Source organism: Acipenser ruthenus, chromosome 7, assembly GCF_902713425.1.
Source record: "Acipenser ruthenus chromosome 7, fAciRut3.2 maternal haplotype, whole genome shotgun sequence".
In the NCBI taxonomy this organism is placed as follows: domain Eukaryota; kingdom Metazoa; phylum Chordata; class Actinopteri; order Acipenseriformes; family Acipenseridae; genus Acipenser; species Acipenser ruthenus.
The window spans coordinates 43,787,616-43,804,274 of NC_081195.1; the positions used below are offsets into that span (position 1 = coordinate 43,787,616).

General features: G+C 35.0%; 2 protein-coding genes across 7 annotated transcripts in view; both read right to left on the bottom strand.

Annotated features, from left to right (window-relative positions):
- LOC117415369 (GAS2-like protein 3) overlaps nt 1–7,940 on the bottom strand; it is a 33,456-nt gene extending 25,516 nt beyond the window's left edge. For both annotated transcript variants that reach the window (XM_034025620.3, XM_034025621.3), the window contains exon 1: nt 7,706–7,940. The gene's annotated coding sequence lies outside the window, so the exon portion shown is untranslated. The remainder of the gene's footprint in view (nt 1–7,705) is intronic.
- Nucleotides 7,941–12,443: 4,503 nt separating this feature from the next.
- The window catches only part of LOC117414949 (bile acid receptor-like), a 30,661-nt gene continuing 26,445 nt past the window's right edge, over nt 12,444–16,659 (bottom strand). For 4 of the 5 annotated variants that reach the window (XM_059027028.1, XM_059027030.1, XM_059027027.1 and 1 more), the window contains 2 exons: nt 13,723–13,836; nt 12,444–13,201 (listed from right to left, as the gene is read on the bottom strand). In XM_059027028.1, coding sequence (XP_058883011.1) covers nt 12,963–13,201; nt 13,723–13,836 — 353 coding nt within the window. In that variant the 3' untranslated portion in view covers nt 12,444–12,962. Of the gene's footprint in view, nt 13,202–13,722; nt 13,837–14,643; nt 14,714–16,659 lie in introns of all 5 variants that reach the window. The other variant, XR_009329160.1, reaches the window with a different exon arrangement.

Here is a 16,659-nt window from a genome sequence, read left to right on the forward strand (position 1 = left end):
GCCATTTCAAATTGAGAGAAAATAATAAATTATTGGCAACGACTAAATTAAAATTAAAAAAACCCAGAACGCACCACTGTGACTGACATTAGAGAGTGAATCAAGACTGCTCTTCAAGCTTAAACTCCAGTGGCATTAAATCATTCTCAATGGCACGAGAATGAAATCCTCCTTCCTTGACAAAGAAATCTAGCTTTGTGATGCTGGAACAAAACAAGATCCAATAATCTAGTTTCTGGACAACTGCAAGTTTCTTCCTCTTCATTTAAAAAAAAAAAAAAAAAAACTGGTCCATGAACACAAATACAATAATTAATATAAAAAAGCAATACATACAAATGTAACCATGACATTATATTAAACAACAGCAACTATTTTTCTAAAAGATGTAGCAAGTTGCAACCCTCTGGGAAAGCATTATCTTCCTGACAGCCATGTCCTCATCAGCACAGCAGTGAGCACAATGGTAATGTATTAGCACAGTGTTATTACAACAGTGAAGGAATTAAATAATGAATTAATGTCAATGTTACTACTGTATTTTTTCCTCTCAATAATTCAAAACATTGTATTTGTCCTAGCACTACAATACTTGATGTAACTAAGAGATCAATTTGTGGCAAAGCCAAGTTCAACTAACATTTTCTCCTTTCCAGGAATACCAGGGATGGAAATAAGACTCCCACTGCATAGCAGTTTGATCCATTCCTGGCTATTATAATAAGACACATCTGAGCTTGTTACCAATACAATGTGGCTAACCAACCGTGTATCAAAACCTGGAACAGGTGAAACTAGGTGCAATAGGAGTCTTATTTCCATCCCTGAATGCATATTACAAATCTGGGAATTTTGTTCCCTATCAAGGACTGAATATCATTGAACAAGCCAATGACATTTAAAGCTTACAGGCTTTATGGCATCTTCGTTGGAGGGGCATATGATTCACTTCGGAATGGCAAAAAGTGCAAAACTGTACTTTTGAGCACTTGATTCACTTTTTTTTGCACAGGTGAGTGTGAATAAGATTAAATATTTTTCTGCTTTGGAATTTTTTGGATCTTTGTGCCGTGTCATTTTGTAATGTACAGTACTTTTATATATAAAAAAACATTTACTATATACTATACAATTGCTACTGTGCTGCATTGAAAAATGTATATAAAGAAGAAACATATGCTACAAATCAATGATTACTGTATATCCCAGTAGCTATTCCATTTGGAGTGCAGACTACCGTTCCATTAATTAATAAATAAATAAATAAAAACAAATTCACCACATTTTAAGCCTGCTTTTCAGTCACATATGTGAACACGCAAAGGCGCCTTAAACCGCACATGTGAACGGGCTTGCAGACCTAAATATGTCGCGTCCCTGGGCCAGCACAGTAGTGTGAACAGTGTCATATACACTGTACTGACCTGACACTGAGTTTAAACTACACAGAATACAACTTACTTCATTCCTTCATAATGTACTGTAGGTTTAACTGAATCCTCTTAAAATCGACTCTTTAATGTCACAACCCACATTCCAGGCTAATTAACAATATAACTGTGATGCTCTGCCAACCACACATAGTCCAGTAAAGAATTAAGTCCTCTTAAATGCAGACCTCGGAAATTCTGTCTTATTCTAGATTCAATATGCCTGACAAGTCAAAAAAGTTTGAAAAATAATCTATGTTTCATTAAATGTGTTTGCTGTATGCCAGGGATTGTATTACTATGTGGATACAGATAATTCCTGTTTTCAAAACTGTCTCAGACCAAGATATTTGCTATGCAATATTTGGTCTTATTGACAAAGCACTCGAGTTATTTAAAGCTTTTTTTGTTGTTTGTTTATGATATCATTATCATCAAATAACTAGAAGATTTGCTTGAGCACCATGAAGAATATATGGAAAAGAAACATGTTTAGATAGCTCTGCATCTGCTTACAGTAGCAGCACAAGACAGTGAGATTCATCTAGAATTAATGAATTAAAGTTAAGAGATCCTGTAAAAGCTTATTCACATTACAGCATGAATACAGAAATGTTATAAACCACGATATACTTTTAACTTCTTGTAGAATTATTGATATTTATGAAACTGTTCTACAGTGTTACCAGTGACTAGAACTGATTTAATTAAAAAAAAAAAAAAAGTATTTCCCACATCATAAACAAACAGGAAATGAATCTCAGTGTGACCTCTTTTGTTCCATCAGGATACAGTATGTTGTTGTACATGAATGGTGCACTGTGTAGACTATTTGATTTCTAAAGTCACTGAAGAATATTCATGTCTGAAATAAGATGGAGTAGCATGTGTATTGTTCACTGCTTTTTATGGTGTTTTTATTAAGGGCCTCAGTTTATTGACAATGAAAAACATTAGGAATATTCACCTTCATTTTAAATGCATGTTCATCCAAACACTTTTTAATTCAACATTGTAAAAACTATTAAATGTGGTCAGTGACAATGACAATATTACTAGAATATACAGAATGTCTGTAACACCCTTTTAGGTTCAAGATTGGGGTAATTAAGATTTATGCGAAGGATCCCCCCCCCCCCCCCCCAAACGACCCAATTTTGAAGACCATCTGGCTAGGAATTATCATGATTAGCTAGATTCTATCTGAATTGCACCTGCTACTAGAAATTTGTAATTACTAATGGTTGTGTAAACACAACAAGATATAACCCACTGACTAAAAAATGTGATGTTCAACTCTAAATGTTACTGTCATCACAGACCAGATTTTGATAAACAACACAACAGTAAAAATCCAAACTACAGTTTGATTTCAAGATAAGGTCAATAGATCTTCAGTGTGGAGGCCTATTTGTGGTAACCATGGTTTCATGTAATCTAGGCTTTCAGATCTTGGAAAAGGCAAAGGTTGTCAGGCTTTGTCTGATGACAAAACACAAGCACTGGCCTTCAAAAGGCAATCAAGCTTGTTTGTTTCTTTTGAAGTAACAATAGAGCAAAGGAACCCTAAACACAGTAAAATGGATATTAAAATACATGGATGTAATTAAACTAAAAGATATAATAAATGATTTGTGAACTTCAGAATCCTCTGATGAAGTTAATTGCTTATATTTCTTTTCACATACACAGGTTAACAAAAAAAGGGCCTTGTCTGCCATGTCAATGTCAATTGGATGTAGGGCCATCATGGGCAGCCAGTTTACCTGATTTAATGCGACAACTTGCAAGGGGCTTCTGGGTCCTAATTATTGCCTATAATTTCTTTAGTGAAATCTAGCAAGTTCACCAGAAAGTTGTGCAGTCTTCAGTATGAAAGTCTTCTATGAAAAGTCTGTCAGTTCTGCCGTCTTGCCAATTGTGACTGAAGCAAACTCGCAACTGGGATATGAAAGTTATTGAATACATGTCAGGAATACTATTTGCAGAATATATTATAAAAAGGACAGCTCATTGTGTAATTATAAAACTTTGCTTAGCTCTCCTTTAAGCGCTTTAGTGTTCGTTTGTAATACTACAATACCCAAATTAATTTCCAATGAGGTAATCATAAAAAGGTACTGTAATAGGACTGTAACAGCGGTTGAATGTTTAGCACCTTTCACAGCATGTAATCTAATACAAACCCAAATGCAAAAGCAGGCATCTTAACCGATTATCTTCCCCCCCACACACACTTATTTAGTCCCAAATTCAAACAAGACACTAAGCTTTATTCCAACATAAAACTGTCCAGGTGTCGGTACTGCTTGCTGAAGGCACACAACCCTTTTAACAGTTTAAGCAAAAAATATAATCTAGAGTCCCATTCTTACTTTTGGGGTGCAGAGCTTGCTTGTATTGTACCTGTGCACTCTTACTGTAATAGGCTTTAGTAGGAAAGAGCAATATGGGAGCATTAAAGGGGCTCATTAAAATAATTTCTATTCTCAGAGGATATAACACCAATTAAAGTTATACATCTCAAAACAGAGTACTGTAAAATTGATAAGGTACTGCTTGAAATACCGAAGTTATTTTGTACAACATTGTGTTCATATTGTGTTCATGTGTTCACTTGCCTTCATCTGATACTTGGTTTAAATACTTAAACTTTAACTCTCTTAAATTCCCTGAAAAACGTTTTTATTATTTGTATTATTGTTATTATTTTACATTTACAAGACAACTTTATTCACAGTATAGTAATTATAAAAGATCAGTGTGAAAGGTAAACATGAGAGAATCACCACCATGTCACACATTTACAATTTAAATATTAAATGTAATATACATTTTTAGACATACAGTACATCAGAGTGTTTTAAATGCCAACCTGTTCATTAAAGATTGTAGCTTTAATGGTTAGGCAGCACAGTACTAGTATTTGCTAATAACCCCCAAAGTAATAGTAATTGGGGATTCATTACATTACAGAGACAAAAACAAGCATTCTTAGTAGCCTCAGACATACTGTTCAATTACGTTTAACTGAGCCAAGAGCTAAAAACTCGATATAAATACTGCATATTTCTTCTACAGCCTTTCAATGAAAATATCAAGTTACCGAATGAAAAGCAGATCAGAAAGTAATGCAATTCAAGGGACTTCTGTTCAAAGCTCTCACTACAATACAGCTTTATTACCCAACCCTGACTGAATATCCTATCGTACAGAAATGTTTCTCAAAACCACACACTAAACACTAAACTCTGACAGGGTTTCACATTGTTAACATCTGTCACACTAAAAATGTAGTCACTAGATAGAAGTTGGTAAACTAATTATGTCAAAAGTAATAAAAGGCATTACATGTATAAAATTAGAGGGAAACTTTTTTTCTTTAAAAGTACAATAGCTGGAAAAACAACACAGACCGAAGGTCATACTGTATTACCAGATGAATATATATTTCCTGTCTTTTGCACATTTTTCCTCCAATAGCCCAAAACATCCAGCAGACAGCTGTAAGATCCCTACGGGCACAATCCCCAGACAAAATGTTTGTATTCTTAACAAATGTTTTTAATTTGTGAATAGCATATAAAATTGTAAAGCCCTACTGAAAACAGGTCAGCATGTGATTATGCACTAGAAATCCTGTATATAAAACCCCAGATTTCCAATGAATCCACTATATTCTGCATTGCTCCGACAACAGAAAGAGAGAAACGGAGAAACAAGCTTAATAAGCTGTCATAAACGAATCTGTGCTATTGATTTGTGACTGATTTGCATTAAACAAATCTTAATGCTTTCTGAACTCTTTAAACATATTTACTGAGTCTTTTCTTTACAGTATCATGGGAAACACACAAGAAGCCTGCAGATTTGCCATGGTAAACTTTTATAAGAGATTAGTGTTTTACTACTGTAATAAAATAGATTATCCCACACGTGTGGTTTAATTTGAGCTTTTCTTAAACCAGCCTTACCAAGTTAACATCACTATTAGCCATTCCTATTAACCAATTGTATTTTATATGCTTAAAAGCAACAGCTGCTTATCTTAAGCCCCTTTCACACTGGCATGCTCTACTCAGGTGAGAACCCAGCATCATGCAGGTCGGGTAAGCGATTTCACACTGCTTTTGATAAAGCAGGGCTGGCCTGGGTGGCAGACGCAAGTACACAATACGCGTACCAATAACCCCGGAAGCAGCTTGTTACGGACGCTTCCATCCAAGCTTCTCTGGATTGAACCGCTGGCTAATGTTTCTACACCCCTGGCTCATGTTGTGTCTCAATCAACAAAAATATGGCTTAACAGAATAAACAGAAATGTTCCTTGCAGAAGCAAAACTTTCACTCAGGATGTTATTCCTTGTCTGGGCATGTTTTGAAATACAGTAGCCTAATTCATTAAAAACCTGCAGTGAACAGTGCACCGACTTCCAACTGTAGCCAACAGAAAACGTAATGCATTTTTCAAATACATTGCATTGCATCATATACAATATTTATGAATGGACGGTTGAATTGTGTCTAAGCATTTATGATAACAAGCTTGTCCCATGGAAAAGCTTGTTAGTTTTTATTATAATCACGATCATCTCACAAAAAGTGAGAGGCGCTTGCTAAAGCCAAACAGTGCAGACAGGAGCTAGACAAGGTGCAGTGATGTGCAAGCAACACCATAGCCTTGGTAGCCATAGTTCCTATGAAAACCCCTGCTGTTTTCCACAAACACAAAAGCTAGTCCAGAAACTGGTCTTGTTAATTTTTTGTCTTATTAATTACTGGTAGTAAAACATCAGACATTATTGAAATCACAGGGTCGGGTGTCAGTAATGATTACTTCATCACATTATAGCCTAATTAAAACTTTCATTCAGGCGTGGCTGTTTGCTATTGCGTTGGCACACAAACAGCCGTCAAGCATTTTGTCGCACTCAACACAGGTCAAAGCGTGTCAACCCACATCCTGAGGTGGGTCACTGGGACCCGGGTTAACCCAGGTACGTGGTTTCACACTACACGGAATAGTGACCCCGGGTAGGAGTGCCAGTGTGAAAGTGGCTTTAAATTGCAGACACATAAGAACACAATTGAAATAAGTTGGTTTTGAACGAGATACCCATATAATACTTAACTACTGGTTGTGGAAGACTTAATAAAAGTACAGTATAGGCTACATTGAGAACATGCGCGTGACAGTAATAACTTTCACCTTGCCATACAATATAATGTGTGTTTTTTTATTAAGGTTATGAATGTTAGAACTATTTAAAATATGCTTGAGAAGACCTTCACTTACTTTCATTGCATTACAAACCAAAAAGTGGCCCATGCTTATAACTGTTCCAGGGTGGGACTGTTCATTTAGCATATAAATGACATTGTATTAATACAAATGGTATTGTGTGGTCGCACACACAAAATTGTTAGTTTAAAATACACACATCTACCTGTTCTCCGCTCTCACTGTTCAGTAGGGTCAATATAACCGACAGCAGTTTTTCCACGCTGATTTCAGTCGCCAGTACCAACATGCTCTCATCAGCTAATAGTAGAAGTTAGAGCTCTGTAAACTGTCTGTAAATACTTTGTGAACGACAGCAAAGACACCCAGCAACAAGACGCCAAGGGTCACAGGTGAGCCAATCACATGAATGAGGAGGTGGGTCTTGCCAACAAAACCACATACATCTTCGATTCATAGTACTGTACTTAAGGTTAAGCGAGCTTTAATTTAATGCAGTACGCTAAACTAATTTGCCCCTTTTATTAAAAATAACTTGAACCAATTTAAATTGAAAAAATGCTGGAGCTTACAAGTACCCAGACTGAGACAGTGCAAGCGTGTAACTAACATTGGGCTAAACCCCGTCACAAATCAGTTTCCTTGCGCCTGCTGTTTTCAGAGCAGTTCTCTACTGCCTCAAACATTCTTTTTACGACTGGTGCAATTCTGTTTTAAAAACGCAATTCCATCATGCTTTATTATTGTTTGTATATATTTTTTTAAAACGACAAAATATGACTCATTCTCCTTTCATTATTATTTTCCGACCATTTTTGCGTTTAGTTATGTACTTTGCACTTTTATCATTGTATTTATGTGCCAGGGCAGTACTCCAGGTAAACGGCGGTCTGGAACACCTTTGCTACAGTTTACCGATTTCAATGATTTAAAGAAACATTGCACATATACAGTTTAAAATGAGCTCACTTGTTGCTCCAGTGTGACTGAGCAGACTACAACAGCACAAACGTGATTTAAAATGTTTACTCACCGGCATTGGATTCTTCTAACGATGTTTCTCAAATACTGCCAAACGTGTCTAGTGACCTTGTAGTAAACCAAATGATATTATTGTTTTTGTTTTTATTTATTTTTTTAAACGGTCAGTTTGTGTCCCATCCCGACTGCCGCTGATACCAAGAGCCATGGGAAGCCTGAGCAGTTCGAAACAGCCAGTTGAACACTCCGAGATCCAACTGAAACGCCCAGGTGGGTGGAGCGTGATAAAATCCATTGAGCATTGCTGTGGGTGGACCGGGACACGCCTAAATAAAAGTGTGATTCTGAGTGTGTATCCCGAACTATTTTACCTGGGGATGTGTTGCTATGAAACATGACAGTCAGCGAATGGAGTTACAGTATGACCTACATTAAGTAGAAACAAAAGAAGTACTAGTTATTACATTTCATGTTTTTTTATTTTACTTTCTACGAAGTGGTAAAAAAAGAAAAAGAAAGATCAATGCAAGTATGTACTAAGGATGGTAAATTGCTAATTGATGTGCATCCTACGGTAACGTTTTAGAAGTGTAAAAAAAAAAAGTTAGTACTGTGTAATAACACGTAAGTCAAGTCATTTGAAAGCAATTCTGTTAAAATGCATGCTTTAGTGAGGTGCCTCACATGGTAGATGTTATTCCTTGTCTGGGCATGTTTTGAAACACAGTAGCCTAATTCATTAAAAACCTGCAGTGAACAGTGCACCGACTTCCAACTGTAGCCGATAGAAAACGTAATGCATTTTTCAAATACATTGCATTGCATCATATACAATATTTATGAATGGAAGGTTGAATTGTGTCTAAGCATTATGATTGATCTAACTTTTGACTTTTAGTTCTGTTCCATGGAAAAACTTGTTAGTTTTTTTTATTATGATCACAATCATCTCATAAAAGGCGCTTGCTAAAGCCAAACAGTGCAGACAGGAGCTAGACAAGGTGCAGTGATATGCAAGCAACACCATAGCCTTGGTAACTATAGCTCATATGAAAATCCCTGCTGTTTTCCACAAACATGAAAGCTAGTCCACAAACTGGTCTTGTTAATTTGTTGTAAAACATCAGACACATTATTGAAACCACAGGGTTGGGTGTCAGTAATGATGATGGTCTTCATCACATTATAGCCTAATTAAAACATAAACAGAAAACAAGACAATAGGGTCACTGCACACTAAATGGGCTATATCTTTTGGATCTTTCTCACCTCACGGGGTAAAACTACAGAGAAGGCTAAAGTGGTTCAGGAGTTCTCGCAAGTACAAGCTACAATTTTGACTAGCTTTATTGCTCTTTTTTATACTTTTTACTTCACCACATTTACATCAATGGTCACCAATAAGTAGTATGTTGAAAGATCTGACCTGTCAATCATTTATATTTTTCAGTGCTTGTTTTCATCTGTCACAGGCATCCATCAAGTGTGGACCATTTTTCTCGGTTGGCAGTAATGTAGTTATCTACTGCAGATAGCACCTACTGCAGATAACATTGTGGTCAATCACGAATGACATTGAGGAGCTAATTACATTGACTTATTATGTGTTAATGGGAACAGTCCATCTGGTTGTAATGTCTTACGGTAACATTTGTTTCCCTAAGCAGCTGTGGCTCTTGAAAGACATGACAACATTAGTGTGCTTACTGGGTAGCTGGTGTATGAAAGAGCAAACAGAAGAACTATGAGACTAATACCAAATGAAACAGAAGCATTGAACAAAAAATAGGATATCCCTCACTGTTGTAGTAATATGTTTTGAAATTACTATCTTGTGATATATTAAACCAGTATATCTCAAGTCAGTTTCAGTCAGTTTGCAAAAAAAATAAATAAATAAATAAATAAATAAATAAATAAATAAATAATAATAATAATAATAATAATAATAATAATAATAATAATATCTGCCTCAGTTATTTATTCAAGTATATGTACATGAGCCGTGTATATGTTGGAGCTTTATGCTTATGTGCGTTTCAGTGACAGCCTGCATGCTCCTTGAGGACATAACACACGAGAAGGATTGTAGGCCATACAGCCAGAAGAAGCTACTTGTGAATGAGAAGAGGCAGAGGAACAGGGTGGAGGAATAACTGTAAAACCTGCTTGTTGGACAGTTTATTTACTTATAAAATATTGCCAACAGTTCTATCTCCTGACACAATTGAAGGAAAATGGTTAACACCCAGTTTCAAATTCCAGTTGAATAATAATACAAATCACAGTGTATACCTACAGTCAAATGGGTTGAATTTCTTTTTTATTCCAATACATTTCTCAGTACACTGTGTTTGTTTTTTTTTAAATACAGTATTGTTTTTGTTTATATTTTTTCAAAATAAAATCATTATTATGGTATGTTTACAAACATGTAAATAGACACCTGTAGCCAATGTATTTCTGATCCCTAGTTAAACAGACTAACATATGTATTATTAAACCCTTTGGAGTCACATAAAAACAAGAATTTATTCTGCCAGATGATAATATAATTACATTTCAGTTTTCTTGTGGATTGTGTGAGGCTCTGGCATGTCTGCTTCCATAAAAAGAAAGATAATGCTTGCTGATATCCTAAAAACAGAACAGAATTATTCTAGCACCAGCAATTAGAATAAAATAAAATGAATAAAATAGAATAATAATTAAATAGCCACTTGATTAACCACAGGAAAGAGGATGTTGAACAGGTGGAAACAATTTCACTTTCCAGATGAAATGACCAAAGAATGCAAGACAACCTGAAACCAAGGCTTGCAAACAGACATGTCTTTCACCTAGAGTAGTATCCTATAATATGTTTTAAAATACATGTTTGCTAAAACTTGTGTTTCCTTCAAAGCTGAACATTTGAGACAAATTGAACTCTACAGCAGGTAAGATGAATGGAATTGTTTTGTTAACTTTATCCACTTTAAATCCCTGATTAAAGGCAGGCTGTAATAGCTTTTCTCATAATAACTTTACAGATCAATCCACAAGCAAGCTGTATGCCGATTCACTTTACCAGTTTAACACAGTAAGGTCAACATAAAGCATCATATGGTCTCTTCACTTGATCCGAGCAGAGATGGATCTAAGCACCATCATTTAAATAAAAAATAATAAATAAAACTGCCCAAGGTGATGAAAATCAAACATCCAACATTACACTTGAGTCCCCTCAGTTTATGGCTCTGTAGAAATATGAAAAAATAAAAAACTCAGGAAGGTAATATTTTAACAATTTAACTAAAGGGTGTACAGGTATTTAGATTGAATGCTTTAGATCAGCTGAAAACAATGGACCAATTAAGTTAGGATAAAGGTATGGATGGTTGATAAAAAAATAATCAAATGTATATGGTTTTATAAGTCCTGTTAATGAAAAAATGACACTAGATCCACTGTATATAGGTTTAACATACAGACACATAGGGTGCTTCCATATACCCCCCGAGTCTGATCCTCTTATTAACCTGTGCACAATAATGTCCTATTCAAGGTTTATCAAAATTGATTTAGCATATGGTTTTACATATTTTAACAATACAAATGTTTGTGTGTGTGTGTATATATATATATATATATATATATATATATATATATATATATATATATATATATATATACTGTATATATAGTATATATGGCATTAAAGTATGACATTGTATGACGACTTTAAATACATTTACCTGTAAGATGACGGATATGATCTACCCGCTTATGATTAAAATATATCTCTTGTTTTGCGATTGCTGAACAACCAGCCATTAGTTTAAATTACTGTTAAATGCAATAATAATAGTGGGTGATGGATTGCATCTTGTATTCCAGTGACACCTACTGGAGCAACAAGATCTAATGGGATTAAGTTAAAAAAAAAAAAGAGAGAGATTATTGGGTTAACAAGGTTGATCTCATCAGGTATTTAAATAGGATTTGTTTTAGATACAGACTATGCATGGCAAACGATGTGTGTGACATATTAGAGTTATCTTAACTAATGTACTCTTATTGTTTTTTATTCACTTTCTATAATTGTCATCCATTTCAAGCCCAGTGGCCTCCTTAGAGCTCTCAGAATGATACACCACAGTGTAACCAATAATCCCTATGCATCATTCTACTAGTGGATGTAAGGCACACATAAATAATATACCTGTACCAACTTGTTCTAGAAGTGGTTGTATTCATCGGCGCAATGAGAATTATATCATAGTTTTGAAATATCCAGTCAATTAGGATAGCTAAATCCTCACAACTAGAAGTAGTTTATGATTGACTTCAGATCCTTCTTCAGCAGATTTAATGAGCCTCAGATCAATCACACCTTCTGATCTTCTCGCAGGATACAATTCTCATTAACCACAAACAAAGAGCTTTTAAAGCAATCTTTTCATTTAAAGCCCCTGACATGTTAAGAAGAGCAACCATTTTGCCGCCCACGTTTGGTGAACCTTTAAACTTACACTTGATTAACATGCAGTTGTTAATGTTGTAGATAATTATATATATATATATATATATATATATATATATATATATATATATATATATATATATATATATATATATATATATAATTAGTTTGTGTCATGGACACAGTAGGAGATTAATCTTTTTTAAAACATTAGTAAATGTTTCAGAGAATATAGCTTTTTTTTTTAAATCACTTGACAGCAAAATTATATATATATATATATAATATATATATATATATATATATATATATATATATATATATATATATATATATATATATATACAGTTCTGTTATGTGGCTTTACATTAAAAATTATTGCTACAATAATAAGTTAGGAAGACTGACCACACAGCATGCCATACATTAGTGAGCTATATTGCAGTTCAGTTTTGCCTTGCTATATTTTCAATGTCCTTCACAGGTTGTATTTGTCCATCAGAGTAGGAACTGCAGTTTTGTGTTTGTTCCAGAAGGGGGTGCTAATGGAATGACAGTTCTGATTTGGTTAAAACAGGGTTCGCTACCATCCCCTCCAGTGAAACACTGGATTTTCTATTATGTTATGAATGCACAGTTTTTTTATGTTTTAAAGCTACTGCATATAGGCTGACATATGGGGAGAAAGGGGAGCTCTTTTAATTTAAAATGTGTACTTTTCTGCTGTTCATACCAGAAAATATTCATGTTTGGCCCAGTATGAGGATAACAGTAAGATAGCAGTGGTTTCAAGAAATAATTGAAGATCATACAGACAATTAAGGAAATAGAGGTCCTGCAGACTTCACTGCATGTCCCAGATTTCACAGAGGAGGGGTGTAAACTTGTGGTCATTCATTCTCCATGACATCAGCATTTCTGCATGGTGGTGGTTTAATGTCCGTAGCTCAGTCAGGCGTCCCAGTAGACGGGCAAAGTGCTGGGGATCATGTGGGTGGTGCAGCTTGCAGAAGGTGTGTAGAACTTCAAGCATAGGCTCCTGAAGTCTTTCTACAGACAATACATCCTTCACAAATGGACGATCTGTTAAAAAGAATAAGAGGCTGCAGTTGTTTTTGCAATTACTATTGAAGTTATGTTCAATTAAAACGTGCTGTTGGTAATGGAATTCCTATAAAAAAAACAGTTAACTTTTTATGTTAATTTGTTAAACACTCAGGCCTTCATTATTAAATTAAGGTGATTCAATCTGTGGGCAGCAGACAAAATTCTAGCATACATAAATGGTAAAAGTTGGACAAGTCAGAATCCACAATTGAGGTGTCTGAATAATCAAATGTAAGATAAAACAACCAAAGTTTTGAAATGAAATATAATCTTAACAATTAGTTCATATGTGTATTGCTGTAGCTTTGCTAGCCAACATTTATATATTAAAAAAAATAAATAAATAAAATAGTTTTGGTTGATAAGGATTCATATTATTATTTTTTTGCTCATTATTCATATACAATATGCAAAATAATAATTGTTGGAATTGAATGCAGGTATCAAATACTGTAAAAAATAAAATAAAATACTGTTTCAGAGGGTTTATAAAATACCTGGACTCAGGACAGTTATGGCTGTTAGAAGAGCATGCTCTTCCTGAGTCATCTGCAACTCTCCAATGCTTTTGTAGAAATTGAACATTGGGGTGATGTATTCATCTGATATACCTAACAAGCAAATAAAGACACTCTTATTCAGGACATCACTTAGAGTGTGCTGTCAGTTATTTTTACATTTAGTTCTTTATATTACAAATACAGTATTATTATTTATTTCTTAGCAGACGCCCTTATCCAAGGCGACTTACAATTGTTACAAGATATCACATTATTTTTACATACAATTACCCATTTACACAGTTGGGTTTTTACTGGAGCAATCTAGGTAAAGTACCTTGCTCAAGGGTACAGCAGCAGTGTCCCCACCTGGGATTGAACCCACGACCCTCCGGTCAAGAGTCCAGAGCCCTAACCACTACTCCATACTGCTGCCCAGTATATATGCAGCAATAAAAATCAAGATGGAAGCAGGGTTACCAATCTAGATTGCACTGACACACGTGTCAGTTGTTTCTAGTTGTATTTTGTATTATGATTTAAATGTATTTGTATTAAAAACAAGTTATTATTTATTGATGTTTTGTTTGGCATGGAAAAAGTAAAAACCTTCCCTGCTAGAAACTCATGTAGAATGTGACAGTCTCCAGATTAATTAATTTATTACTAATTTGGAGACGGTCACATGTATATAAACCCGCAGTTTTGAACGGGAGAGAGACGGAGCTGAGAATCAAAACTAAAGAAAACAATGGCTACTCGTGCTGAGACAGCTCAGCACAATACTTGTTGCAGGCCTGTATTTGAATTTGTTTTTGTATGTTTTGGCGATCGTGCCATTTATTTTGAGTGTTTTTTATTTATTTATTTATTTATTTATTTATTTATTATTAAAATGCGCAAGCAGCACATTCATACCCCAGTGCTGTCTGTATCTGATCTTCTTCCAGGTCTGTGAAGTCACACCACCCAGCCAACCTGCCACACACTGTCAATACACGACTCTTTGTCAAGTGGAATGCTCTGTTTAAAGATGACCTGCTTTTATGTATTTATTTCCTTCAAATATAGTCATTTGTTATCCTGTTGACTTTTTTTTTTAACAGTTTCTGAAGATTTTTTATGCCAGAAAAAAATGAATTTGTCTGCATCAGCATTGAAGAAATTTAAATAACTCATGACTACGACTAATGTTGATGTGTTTATTTCAGACCAATCTCTGTTGTTCTTAATCTTGTTTACAGCATGGACAACTGAGATTCTTAAACAAATATCAGACCCAATATTGTCATTATAAGAGCCAATCGGTGAAATCTAAGGAGAGTGGGGTGATCCATTCCATACTACACCCTCCCTGCATACCCCTTATAAGCATGCACTCAATGCATATTCTTTCAGTTACTGTCTAATAATGTCCCGAGGGCTCAAATCAGAAATTGAGAAGCAAGTTTCTACAATGTCTACTGTATTTAGCTTTAGTTATAATGATGACTTTATAATTAACTAAGTACTGTATGCTTTGGTACATGTCTGGACCAGCTGAGTGCTGAAAGGAGGTTTATAGTTCCTAACATGAAATATAAAAAGTCAGTACGTATTCAAGAAATACAAGCTTGGTTCTATCTATCCATTATTCTTATCAAGGTGTGTCATTACATAACCCTTGTTCAGTAACCACCAGTACATTGACATCTTCAGAAATAACATTTGAAGTACCTCATGAAAGCATCTGTCATTCTCACTTAAATAAATATATCAAGAAGCACTCATTCTCCCCACCCCCTGCCCCTTTCCTCATGGCAGCATTTCATAAATCAATTTCAAGCTCACATTAACATTGTATGAGGAAACTCTAACTGAGCTAGCTGCTGTTAAAATATTGAAAACCTTTTGGGTTAGCTGTTTATTCATTAAAATCTATGGGTTAGTGATAAATGAATCATGCATCATTTACAAAGGTCACACACAAATTGTTATATAACGTCGTCTTCATAAATCAATTTTGGCATTTTGCAGTATTTTTAATCAATGATGTCAGATTTTTTTTTTTTTTAACAGGAGTTAGATGCACAGTGAAACCTGAATTAATCACACACCAAAATAACTGCCCCTTTCTTGGGTTTACTAGCTGGTACTTAGACAACCTTACATTACATCCTATTGTCTGATGGCTAGTAGCATAGTTTGATTCAATTGAGGGTTTTCATGTGATGTCACCACAGCACGGCGCAGATATACTGGCAGTCACAACAACCATAGGTCCCTTTCAAATATCATGCATGCGTCCCATTCTAATCCCCAAAGCGAGGCTAGGAGGGATAAAAAGTAAACAATGATGGTGTGCCCTGAAGAAGAAGAATTGCCGACAAGCAAAACGATACACGGCTTGACTGTTGATGCTGCGTGTGATTACAAAAATCATTGTATTATCTTTGTGCACCAGTTGTACAAGTGCTATTGTGTGAGCCTGACATATTTTATTGAGATACTGTATGTGTAAAATGTAAGGGACGTTCGTACAGTAGGAGGTAAGTGAAGGTGTCCACCTTGCGGGTACATTAAATTCACACTAAGGTTCATTGTTTGTTGATCTACCTTTTTTTAAATTAAACTTAAGAGAAAGCGATTAACTGTAGTCAAGGTAAATTGTTTTTACTTTGTAGCTGCAATGAGCATTTGATGATCCACATAAAGAATTCAAGCCTAAGTTTTATATTTACATTCGACTTGGGATGCCATGATAAATAGTGTCTCTGTGAAATAGTGTCCTAAGTTCACCCTGATTGTTCAGACTGTATAGAGACATCACGATACCAGCCTATTTGCCACACCCCTATTGTTTCGTGAACTACTGTCCAATCTCAGGATAATGTTATTGTTACTACAAGGAAAAACCCTTTTATTACCAACAAGTTTGTGTTTGCTTTGTTGTAG